The sequence below is a fragment of the Rhineura floridana genome, chromosome 2, assembly GCF_030035675.1.
Source record: "Rhineura floridana isolate rRhiFlo1 chromosome 2, rRhiFlo1.hap2, whole genome shotgun sequence".
In the NCBI taxonomy this organism is placed as follows: Eukaryota; Metazoa; Chordata; class Lepidosauria; order Squamata; family Rhineuridae; genus Rhineura; species Rhineura floridana.
The window spans coordinates 104495412-104511753 of NC_084481.1; the positions used below are offsets into that span (position 1 = coordinate 104495412).

The 16342-nt window shown below is 43.5% G+C and overlaps 1 protein-coding gene across 11 annotated transcripts in view; it reads left to right on the top strand.

Annotated features, from left to right (window-relative positions):
• LOC133376937 (sodium/hydrogen exchanger 10-like) overlaps positions 1-16342 on the top strand; it is a 238936-nt gene that overhangs the window by 90459 nt on the left and 132135 nt on the right. For all 11 annotated transcript variants that reach the window (XM_061609941.1, XM_061609934.1, XM_061609937.1 and 8 more), the window contains 2 exons: positions 7609-7752; positions 15831-16008. In XM_061609941.1, the coding sequence (XP_061465925.1) occupies positions 7609-7752; positions 15831-16008 (322 nt within the window). The remainder of the gene's footprint in view (positions 1-7608; positions 7753-15830; positions 16009-16342) is intronic.

Below are 16342 nucleotides of genomic sequence, written 5' to 3' on the forward strand. Positions count from 1 at the left end.
AAATGGTAGCACAAGGCATTTCATCACCACCACGTGAATCCAGAGCTTGGAAAAGTTACTTTTTTGAACTACAACTCCCATGAGCCCAATCCCTGGGGCTGATGGGATTTGTAGTTTTAAAAAGTAACTTTTCCAAGCTCTGGATTCACGTGGTGGTGATGAAATGCCTTGTGCTACCATTTTACTACAGTAAATTTGTTATTACTAGTTAATATACATTTGCCATTTATGAAGGAGTCGGAGTCAGTACATTTCTACCGACTCCAACTCTGACTCCACCCAAAATTGCTCACGACTCCACGACTCCAACTCCGACTCCACAGCCCTGTTTTTAGCATTCATCCTGAGTGAAAGATGGAATTACTTAAGTACAAATGTAACAAATTTCATTTTTAAGAGTCACAATTGAAACAAAGTGTTTTACAGACTACACTACAAAATATAAGAACTGCCTCCTTTTAAGCCCTCCTCCTTTGTATCCAATGAGCCAACTGGATGTCTGTGGGTGTGATGTGGCTCTCTTGTCATTTACGACACACAGGTTTGTGTCCTCAAGAGACCTACCAGATGTGCTTAATTAGCTTCCTGCAGTGCACCAATGGCTGCACTCTGGAAACTCAAGTCTGTCTTAAACTCTTGGGTAATTTCTCTTACCAGCTTCTAGAACAGAAGCTTGTGAATCAAACATATTATGGAGTTTTGATAACAATGAATTGCACAGAGTACCATACTACCAGGCCTGTAGTTAAGAAGCTATGAAGTTTTATTTATTAATTTATTTTATTTATATCCTGCCCTTCCACCCAGCAGTAGCCTAGGGCGGCAAACAAAAGCACTAAAAACACTTTAAAACATAATAAAATAGACTTTAAAATACATTAAACCAAACAATCTTTAAAAATACTTTTCAAAACATTTTTTTAAAAAGGTTAAAAACTTTTTTTAATGGTTTAAAAACATATTAAAAAGCAATTCCAGCACAGACGCAGACTGGGATAAGGTCCCAATTTAAAAGGCTTGTTGAAAGAGGAAGGTCAATACGCGCCGAAAAGATAACAGAGATGGCGCCTGTCTAATATTTAAGGGAAGGGAATTCCACAGGGTAGGTGCTACCATACTAAAGGTCTGTTTCCTATGTTGTGCAGAAAGGACCTCCTGATAAGATAGTATCTGCAGGAGGCCCTCAGCTGCAGAGCGCAGTGATCAACTGGTATATAAAGGATAAGACAATATTTCAGGTATCCTGGTCCCAAGCTGTATAGGGCTTTGTACACCACAACTAGAACCTTGAACTTGGCCTGGTAGCAAATGGGCAGCCAGTGTAATTCTTTCAGCAGCGGGGTGACATGTTGGCGATACCCTGCCCCAGTGAACAGTCTCGCTGCCGCATTTTCCCCCAGCTGCAGCTTCCAGGCCAACCTCAAGGGTAGCCCCACATAGAGCGCATTACAGTAATGCAGCCTGGAGGGTACCAGTGCATGGACAACAGTGGTCAGGCTATCCCGGTCCAGAAACGGCCACAGCTGTCTTTCCAGCTGAAGCTGGTAAAAGGCACTCCTAGCCACTGAGGTCACCTGGGCCTCCAGCAACAAACATGTATCCAGGAGCAGCCCCAGAGTATGGACAAAGCAGGCAACTGACCAATTATCTGAACTCAGGAACCACCAATCCACAGGCCTCCATCTTGCTAGGATTCAGACTCAGTTTATTGGCCCTCATCCAGCCCACCAACAAGTCCAGGCAGCGGTCCAGGGCTTGCACAGCCTCTCCCGATTCAGATGTTACAGAGAAATAGAGCTGGGTATCATCAATGTCGTGCTGACACCTCGCCCCAAATCTCCTGATGACCATTTCCAACAGCTTCTTATAGATGTTAAACAGCATTGGGGACAGGATGGTATCCTGTGGCACCCCACAGCACAACTGCCAGGGGCCGAAAGACAATCACCCAATGCTATTCTCTGAAAACGACCTTGGAGATAGGATCGGAACCACTGTAAAACAGTGCCTCCAATACCCATCTCACCAAGTTGGCCCAGAAGGATACCATGGTCAATGGTATCAAAAGCCGCTGAGAGATCAAGTAAGAGTAAAAGGGTCGCACTCCCCCTGTCCTTCTCCCAATAATGGTCATCTATCAGGGTGACCAAGGCCGATTCAGTCCCATAACCAGGCCTGAACCCAGACTGGAACGGGTCAAGATAGTCTGTTTCTTCCAAGAGTACTTGCAATTGCTGCGCCACAACCCTGTCGATCACCTTCCCTAAGAAAGGGGTATTTGCAACCGGTTGGTAATTGTCACAAACCAATGGTTCCAGGGTGGGCTTTTTCAGGAGTGGTCGGATACCACTTCTTTCAGTGTGGCTGGAGCCACTCCCTCCCGCAATGATGCATTGACCACATCCTGGATCCGCTCGGTCAACCCCCCTCAGCAAGCTTTAATAAGCCAAGATGCTGCGGCAAAAAAGGCAAACGCGGTTTTGGGATGCATAAACAGAGCTATAGTTTCCACATCGAGGGAAGTAATAGTCCCACTATATTCTGCATTAGTCAGGCCTCATCTGGAATACTGTGTCCAGTTCTGGGCGCCTCATTTTAAGAAAGATATAGACAAGTTAGAGCGGGTTCAGAAGAGGGTGACGAGGATGATAGCCGGTATGGAGAACAAGTCTTATGAGGAAAGGTTGAAGGAACTTGGCAAGTTCAGTCTGGTGAAGAGAAGGCTGAGGGGCGACATGATTACACTCTTTAAGTACCTGAAGGGCTGTCACATAGAGGAGGGTACAGATTTGTTCACTGCTGCCCCAGAGGGTAGGACTAGGTCTAATGGTTTTAAGTTGCAGGAGCGTAGATTCAGATTGGAAATTAGAAGGAACTTCTTGACAGTAAGGGCAGTTCGGCAATGGAACCGACTGCCTAGGGAGGTGGTGGGATCCCCTTCACTGGATGTCTTCAAGCAGAGGCTGGACAGCTATCTGCGGGAGATGCTCTAGCTGTGGATTTCCTGCTGTGAGCAGGGGGTTGGACTCGATGGCCTACAAGGCCCCTTCCAACTCTGTGATTCTATGATTCTAAGAAAGGCAAGGGTTGTGAGGACACGTTGCTGGCTGCATCAATGAGGAAACCTCATTGGGGACTACAGTAGATGTGGATCAAGACTGCTATGGAGGTGATCAACTTTACCCTCAAAGTGCTTTGCAAACAAATCCTAGTGGGCCTCTGAGGTGTCTAAAACTACATTTCCTGAAGTTGATGTCAACAGACCCCTGACAATATGGAAAAGCTCCACCGGATGGCTACTTGAGGATGTGATGGAGACAGAGAAGTGGGCCTTCTTTGCCGCCCTCACTGCCACACAATGGAGCAAGAACCTATGCTTCGGGTCAGTGACAACTTGAGACAGCCCCATGGTCTTCATTGATTTCCATGAATTCTCGAGCTGGAACACTAGAGGCAGCCTCAGCATGGACATTGAAATCACCCAGGACTATCGTTCTGGGCTCCTCCAATACCACAGCCAAGATGGCCTCTGCCAACTCAGTCAGAGAAGCTGCCAGGCATCAGGGTGGATGGTACACCAGCAGCAACCCTAGTTTACTGTCTCTTTGGCTTGACACCAGGTGCAGGCTGTCACAGCCAGCTCCAAGACAGAGTGTTTTCCTGGTGACAGAGATGGAAGTTCTGTAGACCACAGCAACTCCTCATCGTCCCTGCAGCCTGTGCTGGTGTTGTACCAAGTATCCAGGTGGGCAAATCTGGGTCAGATCAACTCCTCCAAGCTCACCCACCCAGGTGTCGGTAATGCACACCAAATCGGCACCATCCACGATCAAATCATGGGTGAATGTGGTCTTACTGTGTACTGATCTGGTATTAAACAACAACACACACAGGCCAGTGGGCACAGCCGATGAGCAATGAGGAACCTATCCATGAGAGCAATGGCAGCAAGGAACAAGGCGCAGATAGCCTTGCCCTTGTCTTCTATGGTAATTCACCACCTGCCCATGGCTATGCTTCCCTCTACCTGTGATCACTGTAATTGGGTTGGCATCACCCATGTCCCACCTTACTATGACTCTTCCTGAACACCTGATATGGACCCAACAATTATCCCAGCAGGCCTCTGTGAGAATTGGGAACAGTCAGATCCACTTAATATTTTTCACACAGGGCATATCTACTCCCCCCTGTCTCACACCCAGAGAGGGCCAGCCTTCTGCCAGTTAGAAGACCTTCACTCGGAAGGCATCTGACGATGTTCTCCTATCATTCAGTTCACTGCACAGGCTCTTACCCTGTGCAGGAGCTACACATGAGTCATACACCTTGCCCACTATCAATCTCATCTGGATAGCTTAGAAAAAAAAGAAATAGATGAGGGTAGCTGCTATGGAGGTGAGCAACTTTACCCTCAAAGTGCTTTGCAAACAAATCCTAGTGGGCCTCTGAGGTGTCTAAAACTACATTTCCTGAAGTTGATGTCAACAGACCCCTGACAATATGGAAAAGCTCCACCGGATGGCTACTTGAGGCCCTCGCCCTCAGGACTCCCCTAAGGGGCTCCCTGAGGGGCAATCGGCTGGTAAGGGTAGCTTCAGCTGGTAAGGGTAGCTGGGCTTTTATGCCTCCTGACTTAGCCAGGAGCTGATGCAAGAGGCTGCAAGATTAACTGCAACCTCTCTCTGGAGCCAGGGTCAGGCAGGGGGTTCCAGTCCTTGCAGCACTTACCAGGGACTTCAGCCGTCTCAGGAGATAGCAACCCGGAGGAGTGAGCAGCAAGCACTCCAACGCTCAGGTACTCCCAGGGCAGGTCTTCTTCAGTCCCACCAGTGCTGCAGCTGTTCCCAAGGACCCAAAGGTGAGATGGGTATCGGAGGCACTGTTTTACAGTGGTTCCGATCGTATCTTCAGGTTCTTTTGCAGAGAATAGTATTAGGCAATTGTTTTTCGGCCCCCTAGCAGTTGTGCTGTAGGGTGCTGCAGCATATGATCTTGTCCCCAATGCTGTTTAGCATCTATATGAAGCCCTTGGGAGCGGTCATCAGGAGATTTGGGGTGAGGTGTCAGCAGTACACTGATGATACTCAGCTCTATTTCTCTGTAACATCTGAATCAGAGAGACTGTGCAAGCCTGGACCGGTGCCTGAGCTCGGTGGTGGGCTGGATGAGGGCAAATAAATGGAGTCTGAATCCTGGCGAAACGGAGGTGCTGTGGGTTGGTGGTTTCTGAGTTTGAATAATTGGTCAGTTGCCTGCTTGGGGTCATACTCCCTCTGAAAGAGCAGGTTCGTAGTCTGAGGGTGCTTCTAGAGGTCCTTGTGACCACATTGACTAGGAATGTGTTTTACCAGCTTCGGCTGGTGAGACATCTGCAGTTGTTTCTGGACCAGGAAAGCTCGACCATTCTTGTCCATGCATTGGTAACCTCCAGGCTGGATTACTGTAATTTGCTCTATGTGGGGCTGCCCTTGAGGTTGGTCTGGAAGCTGCAGCTGGTGCAAAATGCAACGGTGTAACTGCTCACTGGGGCAGGGTATTGCCAACATGTCACCCTGCTGCTGAAAGAATAGCACTGGCTGCCCAATTAGCTACTGGGCCAAGTTCAAGTTTCTTGTTTTGGTGTAGAAAGCCCTATACAGCTTGGGACCAGGATACCTGAAGCATTGTCTTACGTAAAATGGTCCTCTCTTTCAAACCATAATGTTCCGTTTTAAAGTCATATTTTATATTTATATTTTATTGTATATTTTAAATGTTTTATAGACTGCTTTATCTGATTATTTGTTGTATTGGGTCTGTGACCATACAATAAATTGAAATTTATATACCCAGTGGAACTCTGTGCCCTTCTGATTCAATTCACATTTCAAGCAGAATTTATCAAATTCACAATTTCCGAAACAACATGAGAACTGAAACACGCATTTATTAGAATGTTGGGATGCAGTTTGCCAACTAAACAACATATACAAAATGCATATATTAGGGGAAAGTGTGCATAAAAATGAATACATGAGTGAAAATAGCATGCAAAAAAGCGTGAAATGATGAGAAATGGCTTTCAAAAATGTGTACCTTTGTCAAAACTGCCTATAAAAATGTGTTTATTTGGAGGAATTTGCACTAAAATGGTGGAGAATTTTCATGAGGATTTTTTAAATAAATTGCAGATTGCTGCAGAAATGTAGAGTACTGAATTTAACTTTGGAAAAATGAGAAACGGAGAGAATCGAAACAGATCTTTCCATCCCTACCTGTGGGTGAGGGCCTTCTGCAGATACCATCTTATTAGGAGGTCCATTCCACACAGCATAGGACCTTTAGTGTAGATGGCACCTACGCTTTAGAATTCCCTCCTCTAAATACAGGGCCCCACTTATACGGCAGGTTCCATTCCGGACTGCCGCCGAAAAGCAGAACCCACTGAAGATAATGGTGCGCGTTGCGCGAAAATGGCACGCGATGAGCAAAAACTGCCGTAAAAGCGGAACAAGTGCCTTAAAGTGGGGACTTTCCCTAATTGAAAGCCGCCGCGTTAGCTGAACACCGAAAGGCGAAGCGTTGTAAAGTGGGGCCCACTTGTATTAGACAGGCACCATCGCTGTTATCTTTTTGGCACCTACTATAGACCTTCCTCTTTCAACAAGCCTTTTAAGTAGAGACCTTATCCCAGTCTGCATCTGTGTTGGCATTGCTTGTTAAGATACTTTTAATGTTTTTTAAAAAGATGTTTTTAAAGATATTTTATTATAATATGTTTTTAAAGATGTTTTGTTTTAATATGTTTTAAAATCTGTTTTTAAGATGTTTTAGAGTGTTTTTAATGTTTTTGTTTGCTGCCCTGGGTTCCTACTGGGAGGAAAGGTGGGAAAACAACAAGAAGAACAACAATAATAATGTGTTGCTCTTCTAGGACGTATAGGCAGAGGGGATGGGCATACAACGGCTTGCACTGCTCACCAACAGCAGGAGTTAATTATTTTTTAAAAATTTAAAATAGGATCCTTAGCCACCTAGTACATCTAAGGTAAGACTGAGGTGGCCAGAGGGGACCCAGGAAGGTACCAGATCTGGAATCCCCTCACCTGGCAGCACCTCTGCTGAGCTGATCAACATTTCCTGCTAGGGCTGATAGGATCTGTAGTTCTGAACTGAAATCCTGAATTGAAATGGTAGAGAGAAAAAACTAAAAATCCCATGTTCTCTGGTTGTCATTTCTTGCTAGGGAGTATTGGGTTATAGTTTCTCTGCTTCTCAATTCAGTTTGCAAAGTAGAGGAAACTACAGATTCCATGTTACCTGCTAGGAAACTACAGATTCCATGTTACCTCTCTCGCGCACGCTCTCTCTCTCTGTGTTTGTGTGTGAAATTTTGCCCATCTCTAGTTTCAGCTTGGTTTTTTTTAAAATGGATTTCCAATCCAGAATGTAATCTAAAGTTAACCAATCATTCATTGGGTTACAAAGCTTTGAAAGTTTTGTAGGAAATCTCTTTTAGTGGATGGAGAATGCTCTTGTACTTCATATATCATAGCTATTAAAGCTTAGTTAATGGTAACATTTCGCCCCATTAGCGTGGTTTAATATATACTTTTTCTTAAACAGGTTCTGGTCAATGTTGACATTTCTGGCTCACATTATGATATTCCTTATAACAGGAATTGTGTTGGCTCAAAAAGCATTTCCATTTTTCAATACTCGTGCTATTTTTTATATTATAACAGTCTACCTTTCATTGAATCTCGTACGGTAAGATTTTTATTTTACTCTTTTTGTATTAATCAATGTTGTCCACCTAGTCACAGAGTTCACCCAATTAATATTATTAAGGCTGCCATCCTAGATGCATTTATCTGGGAGTAAGCTGCATTAAATTCACTGGGACTTTTTAATAGACGTTTATGGTATTATGCTATTGGAATTCTTAGAGTATATATTATTTGCCAAAATTCTCCAGTAAGTCCAACATACACATGCCCCCACAAGCAATTGTATGGGAACCACAAAATGCATGAACAGGACCTCATTCCTACCTGAAGTTCTAGTATTGGACCACTGAACACCCAGTTTGGAGTATGAACTTGGCATAATTATAAAAACACACCTGTGTTCCAAACCAGGCCATCACCACAGTTCTTTACCAGCTAAGATTGTAATCTGGTTTATGAAGAGCTCTTTCTCCTATCAACCCATCTGGCTGCTCCTACTTCTGTGACTGTGGCAGCAGGGAGTGATACCGGGCTCCTTTGGGAGGAAGGGGGGGATATTAATTTAATTAATAAATAGTACTTTCCCCCTTTTCTGGTGCTTGGAACATTGCTACGGTCCATGGGAAATGTAGTTTTCCCTGAGTGCTTTATGTCCTTAGTATATTAAGTCTCCCATAGTTTCCATGGCAACTGACATTCATATTAAGGATGTGAAATTACATTTACTGGGTGTCCTGGCCTAAAGGACTATAGCAGCATTCCAAGCAGCAGGGAAGGATAAGGTGAGCAAGAGAGAAAGAGAGAGAGAAAGAAACCTCCTTCGCTGCCATTGACACTGTTACCACCACAGTAGCTACCACCACTGCAACAGCAACTCACTATGAAGGTTTAGAGTCTGCTCAGAATTCAGCTTGGAATTAATTGAGGGTTGCTGAATCCAGTTCTGACTAAACCAGAGTGGTGGATTTGCCAACTACTCATCTTCGGGCATTCAACATTGGAATACCACCTCCCTAACCACTTGTCCATCTGTCTAACCTCCAGAGATTTGAGAGGACAAGGCATTTATGTGAGTAAAGATTATCTGAAAGTAGTCGAAGAGTCCTTGCTGTGATATCACTTCCTAAGGAATAGAAAGTTTGGTTATTTATCTAACTTTTAAAAGTTGTGGCATCTCCCAGACTGCCAGCCATATGAGCAAATGCTTGGGTATTTAGAGGGTGGCAGCCCCCATATTGTCTTTCAGGTCTTACTATTTGTCTGGTAAGGACACTGATGAAACAAGTAATTTGTGTTGATGAATACTGTTCAAGTTAAAATACTGAGAATGAAAAATTGTCACAAAATGTCTTAATGTGAAGTAATTTTGAAATAGAAAGTTTGATATGGATCAGCTATAGTAGAAGCTGTGGCCTGATGTTTAAAGATTGAATTTATTCCCTTTGTGAAGTATAATTCTCTACTTTGACTTTATTACCATAGTAATTCATAACTTCTGTACAAATTGACATATTTCCAAACTGAAAACAACATTTTAAATGTGCAGATTCTTGAAATTATGGCACCCAATTGGTGAAAAGGAAGACTTTCTATTTATGTGTTTTTAGTAGGATTATTTCTCACTTTTGGTCTAGAGTAGTCAGAGTGGTTCATAGTATTTATAAAATGCAACGGTTATATTAAAAACCACAAATTTAAAACAAATTGAAGCCATCTCAAATGGAGCAGGGGTAAGCACCTAATTTTCTCTCTGTGTGCCCCCCTGTCTCCCATGGATTCCTTTTTACAGGGGAATTGGTGTTAGATACAGCCCAGCTGAACAAGAGCAGATACCTGATGTTATCTCTGCATGCATGTGTGAGTTAAAAGAGGGATATGCACTTATCCCAACTTATTAGTTACCCCAATGCACTTATAAGGTATAGCCATCTTATAGGCTAGGCTTATGTAAATATTTAAGTTCAGTATATTTTGATAAAGGCAGAGCTCGGGAAATTTAGTTTTTTTAAACTACAACTCCCATCAGCCCCAGCCAGCATGGCCACTGGATTGGGCTGATGGGAGTTGTAGTTCAAAAAAGTAACTTTTCCAAGCTCTGGATATAGGATGGTGATCTTTGCAAATTGGCACCAAATTTAGCTATGTCATTGTTATTGTTTCCCTTTACCCTGGCTTACAGATGTGAGATAGGTGTTGAGGCCCAGTATGATCGGTCAGACTGGATCGTTTGGAATGATGTGGGCTACAAGTGGGGCCTGCAACAGATGTGTATAACCACCTCCTAAGAGGAGTGCAGCAGGCCATGCCCTCCTCCTGGATACTATATAGGGGCTCAAGCAAGGCAATCCCTTTCCCAATCCCCTTTCCTGTTTTTCTTGTCCAACTAACAGCATTCTGTGGGTTCTGGAGACCACTGACAATGTTCCATCCAGATTGGGCTGAGTTTTTTCCCCTTGTAATTTAAATACACAAGGTTTTTGCCTATTAGTGAATTTCCCTGATGTTTAGTCCGGGAGGTAAGAAATGGGATCCTGTGCAGGTTTTCTGAGAATGGATTGATCATTAGCATGCTTATTGAGTTCAGTGGGATTTACTTCCCTGAAATCATGGTTAGGATAGGTGAAACTGACCACAGGAGATGGGGAGGGGAGGAGAGGGAGGAGAGCAGGCAGGATGGGGCGGAGGTTTGATCATTTGCATGTTTATTGAGTTCAGTGGGATTTACTCCTGTGCAATCATGCTTAGGATAGGTAAAACTGACCATGGGGAGGGAAGCTTGGAGTGGGCAGGGGAGGAGGAAAAAGGGAGGAGAGGAAGAAGGGAAGGAGGGGAAAGGCAGGTGTGATCATTTGCATGCTTATTGAGTTCAATGGGATTTACTCCTGTGCAGTCATGGCTAGGATAGGTAAAACTGAGCATGGGGGAGGAGGAGGGGGAGGGAATAGTAGAGGGAAGGAAGAAGGGGAGAGGGGAGGGGTGAAGGAAGGGGGAGGGGTGAAGGAAGGGGGAGGGAAGGGGCAAAAAGGAGGTTATGGGAGGGGAGGACAGGTTTGATCATTTACATACTTACTGAGTTCAATGGCATTTGCTCCTGTGTAATCATGCATGGAAATGAAATAGACTGCCTTCAAGTAGATTCCGACTAGGGTTTTCATGGTAAGCAGTATTCAGAGGTGATTTACCATTGCCTTCCTCTGAGGCTGAGAGGCAGTGACTGACCTAAGGTCACACAGTGAGCTTCATGGCTGTGTGGGAATTTGAACCCTGGTCTCCCAGGTCGTAGTGCTAGGATAGGTAAAACTGACCATGGGGGTGGAGGAGGGGGAGGGCAGAGAGGAGGGGAAGGAGGGAATGGGGAGGGGAAGGGAGGAGTGAAGGAAGGGAGAGGGAAGGGGCAAGAGGGATGGGATAGGAGGGAGGAGGAGGGGAGGGCAGGTTTGATCTTTTGAGTTCAGTGGGATTTACTCCTGTGCAATCATGCTTAGGATAGGTGAAACTGACCTGGGGGAGGGGAGGGGGGAGGAGGGCAGGAAGGGGAGCGGAGCGGGAGGGGATTGGATGGGTGGGCACTGGGCAGAGGGAAAGCCCTTTCCCTTTCCAAAAGGAAAACAGTATCGTTCTTTGTCAGGGTAGCCTCCCATCCAAATTTAAACCAAAGCTGTCCCTGGCCACATCCACACCAGACTGTTATTTCACTTTAGGCAGTCATGGCTTCTCCCAAAGAATCCTGGGAAGTGTAGTTAGTGAAGGGTGCTGAGAGTTGCTAGGAGATGCCTTGTTCCACTCACAGAGCTTCAGTCACAGCAGCTGACTGTTAAACCACTCTGGCCACTGGAGCTCCGCCAGGGGAATAGGAGTCTCCTCTCAGCACCCTTCACAAACTACACTTCCCAGGATTCTTTGAGGGAAACCATGACTATCTAAAGTGAAATCAAAGTCTGGTGTGGGTGTGGCCCCCTGATTAGGCAAGCCCAGCAACTCCGAGTCTGGCTTTTAGAACACTGACAGTTGGTTCTTACTCAGCATACCCGACATTATCATTGAGTTCAAGCAAAAATTTCTTAAATTAATTAAAAATCAGCCATGCATTTTTTTAACGTTTAAACTGCAGAAGATGAAGGTCAGAGTATGGGACAAGGTCAGTAATAGGATTCCAGGTACTCTGTGAACATGGCTGATTTTTAATGAATTTCAACAGAATATGAGACCTCTGACAGAAAAAAGTCAAAAAGGGGTCTGGTTTTTCTTTCTCTCTTTTTACACTTGAACTGTCGATTCTCTCTCACTGTTTTGTGTATCACCATGAAGATTTTGTTCTGAAATGAACTTATGGGAAGGATCAGAATGGTATGGGGGTATTTTCAATTTAACATTGTGGAATGTGAAAAATCCACGCTGACTATAGTATAAATACTGGTTTATATTCAGCAACAGGCAAAAAACCTCTTGCTCTTTAAGAACATACCGATGGAAATGGAAATGGACTGCTTTCAAGTCGATTCTGACTTATGGTGACCCTATGAATAGGCTTTTCATGGTAAGCAGCATTCAGTGGTGGTTTACCATTGCCTTCCTCTGAGGCTGAGAGGCAGTGACTGGTCCAAGGTCACCCAGTGCGTTTCATAGGGAAATTGGGCAGCTGTACTTAATGCACCAGGGAACCTGGAGACCTGACCTCCTCTCTCAGATATTGTACGGCCCTTCAAATTTGTAAAAATGCAAACAGAATTTGGGTTGGTCTTTAATAGTTCAATCCACTTCCTGTGTAGCTTGGAAGAATTTGATAACGTGACTCGAGTATATGGTGAGTGGTGGCAACATCTGCCATCTCCAAGGATGGAGAATTACATTTTTGTATGTTTGTTGGTATTCTTACTTTGCTTCTTTCCTGTGTTTCTACTGTTTCTACAGAGAATCTCACCTAGCAAATTATATTTCTCTAATTCATCATCGAAATCTGTGTCAAATTTATTTTTATTAATTTCAAAGCCTTTTTATTGGTCAATGTCATTTGATGGTGAAGACAGCCTTTTGTGTTTCCAACTGGAGGTTATGTTCTACTTTTTTGGGTGTATTAACAGTGGAATGTGAAACTGCAGTTTCATGTAAAATCAGACTGATTACAATAAGTTGCTACTTAATCAATGAATCTAGCTATTGGAAAAAACAAACTTGGCCTGCCCAAGATGCATGTTTTTAGCCTGGTATGCTTAAACTACTCCACTTAAGGAAAGGTAGGCATGCTGAATTAAAAACATGGAGCACGCCTTGAAATTTGCTAGGATTTATTTTTCCTCCTGCTGTTTTATCTTGTGCAAACTGAGACACTCCTCATGTCCATTGGAGACTATTCTGCAGAATAGTCAGTGCCATTATTCCACAATTGTTTTTGGAGTTTTTTTAGTGTAAATTTTGCAAAGTGTTGCTGTAGTTCACATATTCACAGAAGCAGAAACAAAAGAAAATGGTTTACTATAGGAAACGTCACTAAAATTGCAAAGTAAATCAGACATTCAAATTGACCATCTCAACTATATCAACTGTCTTAATATTGTTGCTTCCTCCCTGCTAAAACAAGATCAGCACAGCACATGTCTTGTTTCTATTATTTGAGCTGATATGCAGGTAGAATGACTTGGCTCACACAGTGGAACTTCCCCTTCCTTTCCTTCCTTTATGCAGTCTCTGGATTGTTCCCTAATTTGCTCTGAAGGATTGCCCCCCCCCCCGAGTAGAGTTTTAGGACCCACCCTATTTTTTGTGATGTGATTTTAGGTTGTTTTTAACTGTTTTTAATGATATATTTTAAAACTGTTGTGACCTGCCCTGGGATCTTTGGGTGAAGGGCAGGCAATAGATCTAAGTAATAATAATAATTTGGAGAACGTGAGGGATGTGGGGTGGGAGGAGAGGGAGAGATAGTTTCTTTACATGAGTGAAAGTTGTTCTATGTGTTGAATCACTTAGTTCAGGGGTGGGGGAACCTTTTTGGCTGTGCAGGCTAGATCTTCATCTTCAACTTTGACAGGTGGGCAGAACAGTCCACCTGCCAATGTTGTTATAAAATCAGATGTTGTCCCACCCACCTGTCAAAATCTATTATGCAGCAGTTCCCAAGTGCTCTACAGCCAGCTGGCTGTTGGGTGCTTGAGAGCCTCAGTAAAAGGGGCTTTGCCAGTGCTATGATTGGTGTTTTGGAATGTGCTAAGCATAGGGTTGGAAAAGCGCTTTGTGTAGGGGCTCCCATCCGACAGCCACTTAGCTGTCAGTTGCTTAGGAATTGCTAGGCAAAGTGACAAAAAGCAGGCTTTGGCTGATGAGTGGGAGAGCAGAGGACTGTTTTCCCATAGTTTAAAGCTCCAAATTGTGCATTGGTAGTTGCACTCTACCTGCCCCACACCTAACATCACATATGAGTTCCACATGTGGAATGGCTTAGTTCAGGTGTGGAGGAATCCTTTTGGCTCTGGAGGCCAACTCTTTATCTGGCTCCACCCCTGCAGGCCAAGTTCAAGTGCGGTACAAATGGGCATGTTTTCAGGAAAATGGGTCTTGTGGGCCAAATTTGAACCCCTGGTGGGCCACGTTTGGCCTGTGGACTGTAGGTTCTCCAACCCTGATTTAGTTGGCTACAAACATTAGTTTTGCCACCTAGCATGTGTGACCCTTCCCAGTTTGCATTGGGGCTATGGCTGGAGCAAAGGGTTGAAGTCTCTGTATGCCACACCATGACCTCAATCTGGTTGAGGCACTTCCTGTACCTGTTATTACAAAACACTAGCAGCCACAGAACTGCTAAATGTGTACATTGTTTTGTTTGATTTGGCCCTTGGTCTGTTTGTGAAAATGGAAATGGACTGCTTTCAAGTTGATCCTGACTTATGGCGACCCTATGAATAAGGATTTCATGGTAAGCGGTATTCAGAGGGGGGTTACCATTGCCTCCGTCTGAGGCTAGTCCTCCCCAGCTGGCTAGGGCCTGCTCACTTGCCATGGCTGCACAGGCCAGCCCCTTCCTCGTCTGCAACTGCCAGCTGGGGGGCAACTGGGCTCCTTGGGACTATGCAGCTTGCCCACAGCTGCACAGGTGGCAGGGCACGTAACCCCTGAGCCACTCACTGTGGGGGTGATCTTTAGCTGGTCCTTTACACCCAGGAGACATGAGTGGGAATTTGGACTCTGGACTCCCAGCCAGGCTCTCCTCCCCACTGTGCTATACCAGCTGTATAGGTCTGTTTGTATCAGATATGAAAGAGTCCTAATAGGCTTTGAGGGTGCTGGTGGTCCCTAAGCACAGCCTTGAATCTTGGATACAGTCTTCTTTGTCATGACTGTAGAGGGAATGCCACCTGCAGTGGAACTGCATTGAGCCACCAATAGAAAGGGAAATATGTATTGGAATATGTAATAGGTTTTCTGATATCAGGTCTTACTGATACTAACCTGAAACAGTTCAGGATGGTTTTAGACAACGTGAGAGTACTACAGAATGTTTGCAAAGCATGTTTTTAAAAAGAAAGAAATGTAGAATATTTAGGTCTCTCATCTTCTTATGTCTACAGTGGCATGGCTCCTACGTGAAAAGCAAGCAGGTGGAATCAACTCCTCATGGCAAACTGTTTGTAGAATTGGCTGCTCCTTGTAGTTCTGGCAGCTTAAGCCATGCTATCATTTGCCATGAAAAAAGAGTTTTTACTTTGGATGATAAATGTTATATTTTGTGTCACACAAGATATCATTAATTTGGATCTGTTGTTCATCAGGGTATGGTTTCTTATTTCTTAGGTTGTTGCTGTTGGTATATATATATTATGTTTTACAGTTGTACCTGAGATAAGCAGGGAGTACCTTATGTTGCGAGACTTTGTATTTTATTATGCATTTCTCATTATAATTGTTTTAATTCTTTGTATTGTATAGATATTGTGTTATGTATTGATTGACGCATATTGTTTATTATGTTCTACGTTGTAAACTACCCTGTGGTCTCTTGACAAAAGACGGTATATACATTTAATAAAATTAAATAAATAAATGACTATTTTAAAAAATTGCTTATTTTGTAACATACTGCTTAATATTTTAAATGCATTTTGCATCTTTATTTTATTTATTCAGGGCTTTAGTTGTTCTGGCGTTGAGCCCTTTTTTGAGTCGTCTTGGCTATGGATTTAATTGGCGTTGGGGAGCTATTATTGTTTGGAGTGGAATGAGGGGCACCTTCACTTTGAACATGGCTCTTGGAATTAGCCAAACAGAAAGCAAAACTGCAAGTGAATTTCACATAAAGACTATGGTAAAGATTAAAACAATATTTTTGGAAAGCATTATCAAAATTTCAGTTTAATTTGTGCTAAAAACCTGCTTAAAAATCTATATTGAAAGTTGTGTATACTTTTAGAGCTATATTTTCAAATATATGTACTTATGCAAGTATTGAGAACTTAGGTATATCACTAATTTCTACATGAAAACTCATATTAATGGTATCTGTTGCATATTGTATAAGGTAATTGAAATATTTGTTTAATTTTGACCTTTCAAAAGAAATAAATGATGTATCATTCTTTACATTGAAATAGATTAAAATTATATTGCTAATTAGTAGGGATGTGCTAAAATTCTGCCCA